The 6,751-nt window shown below is 21.3% G+C and overlaps 1 protein-coding gene across 1 annotated transcript; it reads left to right on the top strand. All coding sequences in view use genetic code 6, as the record gives it.

Moving 5' to 3' along the window:
* Nucleotides 1–349: 349 nt before the first annotated feature.
* On the top strand, nt 350–6,469 carry TTHERM_000942629 (kinase domain protein; the record flags this gene model as incomplete). The annotated part of the gene is made up of 17 exons (XM_012796284.1): nt 350–420; nt 696–785; nt 1,494–1,583; nt 1,841–1,930; nt 2,188–2,277; nt 2,498–2,587; nt 2,845–2,934; nt 3,198–3,287; nt 3,563–3,652; nt 3,922–4,011; nt 4,240–4,329; nt 4,587–4,676; nt 4,934–5,023; nt 5,293–5,382; nt 5,646–5,735; nt 5,993–6,082; nt 6,349–6,469. 17 exons carry the CDS (start codon nt 350–352, stop codon nt 6,467–6,469), a joined length of 1,542 nt encoding a protein of 513 aa, XP_012651738.1.
* Nucleotides 6,470–6,751: the final 282 nt, after the last annotated feature.

The raw sequence follows: 6,751 nt of genomic DNA, 5'->3' as shown, positions 1-6,751 counted from the left end.
GCATCAAGATTAGGTTCTGCTTTAGCAAAGTGCATTAATCTCTCAAATTTGACACTTAACCTTTAGTAAAAACAGTTGGATTGTGATATTTTTAATTTTAAAAACAAATTTAAAATAAAAGCTCTTTTAATTTATTTGATTTATTTTTCTTTTTCATTTTATTGTGCTTGCTTGCTTTTTTACTTCTTTCTTTGTTAATTTAACTCATCTTTTTATTTCAACTTTTGCTTTTATTATTAATTAATTAATCTTATTATTTTATATTCTTTCTTCATTTTCTCCTTCTAATTATCTAATTAATGATATATTTTTTCTTCAATATTTAAAAAGTGACAATTAAATTGGTGTAATGGGTGCATCAGGCTTAGGTTCTGCTTTAACAAAGTGCATTAATCTCTCAAATTTGACACTTTACATTAGGTAAAAATAGTTTATTTGTTTTGGATTGTGATAATTTTAATTATAAAAACTAATTTAAAACAATAAAGCTCTTTTAATTTATTTGGTTTATTTTTCTTTTTCTTTTTATTGTGCTTGCTTGCTTTTTTTGCTTCTTTCTTTGTTAATTTAACTCATTATTTTATTTTCAACGTTTGCTTTTATTATTAATTAATTTTATTATTTCATATTTTTTCTTCATTTTCTCCTTCTAATTATCTAATTAAAAATATATTTTTTCTTCAATATTTAAAAAGTGAAAATTAAATTGGCGACGAAGGTGCATCAAACTTAGGTTCTGCTTTAGCAAAGTGTGCTAATCTCTCAAATTTAACACTTAATCTTAGGTAGAAACAGTTTATTTGCTTTGGATTGTTTATTTTTAACTATAAAAATAAATATAAAAGAATAAAGTTCTTTTAATTTATTTGATAGCTTTTATTTGATATATTTTTTTTATCTTTTTTATTCGACTAATGTTATTTAATTTAAAAATTTATTTTACTTAATATTTATTTAAAATTTACACAAATTTATAATAAAAGATTTAACTAAATTAATGAATCATAAAAATTCTTAGTAAAAAGCAATTTCCTTAAATCAAAAAGATTAGTAGCCTTTGAAATAAGATTCTGATGATAAACAATTGCGAAAAAGCGATGAATAATTGAATATAACATTTTTTATTAAATAATATTTTAAAAAAGTATTTTTAACCTCTTTTATATAAATACCCTAAGGTAATATGTACACGAATAATATCAAAATAGTTTATTTAGTAGTTTTAGTTTCAGCTAAATCTTATAATTACACTTAATGGGTTTACATTATCTTTTGTTTTTATAGATTTTATTATTGTTTTAAATTTATAAATATCAGATTTATTTTTGTAAGTTCATAATTATCTTATAAAAAATAAAAAAATTTAAAAATTAAATTTATTTGAATAAATTAATTTCTCTTAATTAATTAATCTTATTATTTCATATTTTTTCTTCATTTTTTCCTTCTAATTAACTATTTTATGATATATTTTTTCTTCAATATTTAAAAAGTGGTAATTAAATTGGTGACGAAGATGCATCAGGCTTAGGTTCTGGTTTAGCAAATTGCATTAATCTCTCAAATTTGACACTTGAACTTTAGTAAAAACAATTTATTTGTTTTGGATTGTGATATTTTGAATTATAAAAACTAATTAAAAACAATAAAGCTCTTTTTTCTTTTTATTGTGCTTGCTTTTTTTTGTTCTTTCTTTGTTAATTTATTTAGCTCATCCTTTGATTTTCATATTTTTTACTATTATTATTAATTAATTAATCTTATTATTTCATCTTTTTTCTTCATTTTTTCCTTCTAATTAACTATTTTATGATATATTTTTTCTTCAATATTTAAAAAGTAACAATTAAATTGGTGCAATGGGTGCATCAGGCTTAGGTTCTGGTTTATCAAATTGCATTAATCTCTCAAATTTGACACTTCACCTTAGGTAAAAACAGTTTATTTGTTTTGGATTGCGATATTTTGAATTATAAAAACTAATTAAAAACAATAAAACTCTTTTTTCTTTTTATTGTGCTTGCTTTTTTTTGTTCTTTCTTTGTTAATTTATTTAGCTCATCCTTTGATTTTCATATTTTTTACTTTTATTATTAATTAATTAATCTTATTATTTCATCTTTTTTCTTCATTTTTTCCTTCTAATTAACTATTTTATGATATATTTTTTCTTCAATATTTAAAAAGTTTCAATTAAATTGGTGCAATGGGTGCATCAGGCTTAGATTCTGGTTTAGCAAATTGCATTAATCTCTCAAATTTGACACTTAACCTTCGGTAAAAACAGTTTATTTGTTTTGGATTATGATATTTTGAATTAGAAAAACTAATTAAAAACAATAAAGCTCTTTTTTCTTTATATTGTGCTTGCTTTTTTTGTTCTTTCTTTGTTAATTTATTTAGCTCATTAATTAATCTTACTATTTCATCTTTTTTGTTCATTTTTTCCTTCTAATTAACTATTTTATGATATATTTTTTCTTCAATATTTAAAAAGTGATAATTAAATTGGTGACGAAGGCGCATCAGGCTTAGGTTCTGGTTTAGCAAATTGCATTAATCTCTCAAATTTTACACTTAAACTTGAGTAAAAACAATTTATTTGTTTTGGATTGTGATATTTTGAATTATAAAAACTAATTAAAAACAATAAAGCTCTTTTTTCTTTTTATTGTGCTTGCTTTTTTTTGTTCTTTCTTTGTTAATTTATTTAGCTCATCCTTTGATTTTCATATTTTTTACTTTTATTATTAATTAATTAATCTTATTATTTCATCTTTTTTCTTAATTTTTTCCTTCTAATTAACTATTTTATGATATATTTTTTCTTCAATATTTAAAAAGTGAGAATTAAATTGGTAACAAAGGTGCATCAGGCTTAGGTTCTGGTTTAGCAAATTGCATTAATCTCTCAAATTTGACACTTGAACTTGGGTAAAAACAGTTTATTTGTTTTGGATTGTGATATTTTCAATTTTTAAAACTAATTAAAAACAATAAAGATCTTTTTTCTTTTTCTTTTTATTGTGCTTGCTTTTTTTTATTCTTTCTTTTTTAATTTATTTAGTTCATCCTTTGATTTTCAAATTATTTACTTTTATTATTAATTAATTAATCCTATTATTTCATCTTTTTTGTTCATTTTTTCCTTCTAATTAACTATTTTATAATATATTTTTTCTTCAATATTTAAAAAGTGAGAATTAAATTGGTGACGATGGTGCATCAGGCTTAGGTTCTGGTTTATCAAATTGCATTAATCTCTCAAATTTGACACTTGGCCTTCGGTATAAACAGTTTATTTGTTTTGGATTGTGATATTTTTAATTTTTAAAACTAATTAAAAACAATAAAGCTCTTTTTTCTTTTTCTTTTTCTTTTTCTTTTTATTGTGCTTGCTTTTTTTTATTCTTTCTTTGTTAATTTATTTAGCTCATCCTTTGATTTTCATATTTTTTACTTTTATTATTAATTAATTAATCTTATTATTTCATCTTTTTTCTTCATTTTTTCCTTCTAATTAACTATTTTATGATATATTTTTTCTTCAATATTTAAAAAGTTACAATTAAATTGGTGCAATGGGTGCATCAGGCTTAGGTTCAGGTTTAGCAAATTGCATTAATCTCTCAAATTTGACACTTGAACTTTAGTAAAAACAGTTTATTTGTTTTGGATTGTGATATTTTGAATTATAAAAACTAATTAAAAACAATAAAGCTCTTTTTTTTTTTTCTTTTTCTTTTTATTGTGCTTGCTTTTTTTTGTTCTTTCTTTGTTAATTTATTTAGCTCATCCTTTGATTTTCATATTTTTTACTTTTATTATTAATTAATTAATCTTATTATTTCATCTTTTTTCTTCATTTTTTCCTTCTAATTAACTATTTTATGATATATTTTTTCTTCAATATTTAAAAAGTTTCAATTAAATTGGTGCAATGGGTGCATCAGGCTTAGGTTCTGGTTTATCAAATTGCATTAATCTCTCAAATTTGACACTTGAACTTAGGTAAAAACAGTTTATTTGTTTTGGATAATGATATTTTGAATTAGAAAAACTAATTAAAAACAATAAAGCTCTTTTTTGTTTTTTCTTTTTATTGTGCTTGCTTTTTTTGTTCTTTCTTTGTTAATTTATTTAGCTCATTAATTAATCTTACTATTTCATCTTTTTTGTTCATTTTTTCCTTCTAATTAACTATTTTATGATATATTTTTTTCTTCAATATTTAAAAAGTGATAATTAAATTGGTGACGAAGGCGCATCAGGCTTAGGTTCTGGTTTAGCAAATTGCATTAATCTCTCAAATTTTACACTTAAACTTGAGTAAAAACAATTTATTTGTTTTGGATTGTGATATTTTGAATTATAAAAACTAATTAAAAACAATAAAGCTCTTTTTTCTTTTTATTGTGCTTGCTTTTTTTTGTTCTTTCTTTGTTAATTTATTTAGCTCATCCTTTGATTTTCATATTTTTTACTTTTATTATTAATTAATTAATCTTATTATTTCATCTTTTTTCTTAATTTTTTCCTTCTAATTAACTATTTTATGATATATTTTTTATTCAATATTTAAAAAGTGGTAATTAAATTGGTACAATGGGTGCATTAGGCTTAGGTTCTGGTTTAGCAAATTGCATTAATCTCTCAAATTTGACACTTGAACTTGGGTAAAAACAGTTTATTTGTTTTGGATTGTGATATTTTTAATTTTTAAAACTAATTAAAAACAATAAAGCTCTTTTTTCTTTTTATTGTGCTTGCTTTTTTTTATTCTTTCTTTGTTAATTTATTTAGTTGATCCTTTGATTTTCAAATTATTTACTTTTATTATTAATTAATTAATCCTATTATTTCATCTTTTTTCTTCATTTTTTCCTTCTAATTAACTATTTTATGATATATTTTTTCTTCAATATTTAAAAAGTTAGAATTAAATTGGTGACGATGGTGCATCAGGCTTAGGTTTTGGTTTATCAAATTGCATTAATCTCTTAAATTTGACACTTGAACTTAGGTAAAAACAGTTTATTTGTTTTGGATTGTGATATTTTGAATTATAAAAACTAATTAAAAACAATAAAGCTCTTTTTTCTTTTTCTTTTTCTTTTTATTGTGCTTGCTTTTTTTTGTTCTTTCTTTGTTAATTTATTTAGCTCATCCTTTGATTTTCATATTTTTTACTTTTATTATTAATTAATTAATCTTATTATTTCATCTTTTTTATTCATTTTTTCCTTCTAATTAACTATTTTATGATATATTTTTTATTCAATATTTAAAAAGTGAGAATTAAATTGGTGACGAAGGTGCATCAGGCTTAGGTTCTGGTTTAGCAAATTGCATTAATCTCTCAAATTTGACACTTGAACTTTAGTAAAAACAATTTATTTGTTTTGGATTGTGATATTTTGAATTATAAAAACTAATTAAAAACAATAAAGCTCTTTTTTCTTTTTATTGTGCTTGCTTTTTTTGTTCTTTCTTTGTTAATTTATTTAGCTCATCCTTTGATTTTCAAATTATTTACTTTTATTATTCATTATTAATTAATTAATCTTATTATTTCATATTTTTTCTTCATTTTTTTCTTCTAATTAACTATTTTATGATATATTTTTTCTTCAATATTTAAAAAGTTGTAATTAAATTGGTGCAATGGGTGCATCAGGCTTAGGTTCTGGTTTATCAAATTGCATTAATCTCTCAAATTTGACACTTCACCTTAGGTAAAAACAGTTTATTTGTTTTGGATTGCGATATTTTGAATTATAAAAACTAATTAAAAACAATAAAACTCTTTTTTCTTTTTATTGTGCTTGCTTTTTTTTGTTCTTTCTTTGTTAATTTATTTAGCTCATCCTTTGATTTTCATATTTTTTACTTTTATTATTAATTAATTAATCTTATTATTTCATCTTTTTTCTTCATTTTTTCCTTCTAGTTAACTATTTTATGATATATTTTTTCTTCAATATTTAAAAAGTGGTAATTAAATTGGTGACGAAGGTGTATCAGGCTTAGATTCTGGTTTAGCAAATTGCATTAATCTCTCAAATTTGACACTTAACCTTCGGTAAAAACAGTTTATTTGTTTTGGATTGTGATATTTTGAATTATATAAACTAATTAAATACAATAAAGCTCTTTTTTGTTTTTACTTTTTATTTTTATTGTGCTTTTTTTTGTTTTTTCTTTGTTAATTTATTTAGCTCATCTTTTTATTTTCAAATTTTTTATTTTTATTATTAATTAATTAATCTTATTATTTCATATTTTTTCTTCATTTTTTCCATCTCATTAACTATTTTATGATATATTTTTTCTTCAATATTTAAAAAGTAACAATTAAATTGGTGCAATGGGTGCATCAGGCTTAGGTTCAGGTTTAGCAAATTGCATTAATCTCTCAAATTTGACACTTGACCTTCGGTATAAACAGTTTATTTGTTTTGGATTGTGATATTTTTAATTTTTAAAACTAATTAAAAACAATAAAGCTCTTTTTTCTTTTTCTTTTTATTGTGCTTGCTTTTTTTTGTTCTTTCTTTGTTAATTTATTTAGTTCATCCTTTGATTTTCATATTTTTTACTTTTATTATTAATTAATTAATTAATCTTATTGTTTCATCTTTTTTCTTCATTTTTTCCTTCTAATTAACTATTTTATGATATATTTTTTCTTCAATATTTAAAAAGTGAGAATTAAATTGGTGACGAAGGGTGCATCAGGCTTAGGTTCTGG

This window comes from Tetrahymena thermophila (assembly GCF_000189635.1).
Source record: "Tetrahymena thermophila SB210 genomic scaffold scf_8254751, whole genome shotgun sequence".
Classification (NCBI taxonomy): Eukaryota; Ciliophora; class Oligohymenophorea; order Hymenostomatida; family Tetrahymenidae; genus Tetrahymena; species Tetrahymena thermophila.
Note: the sequence above shows the minus strand (reverse complement) of the source record. Positions and strands in the feature narration are given on the sequence as shown.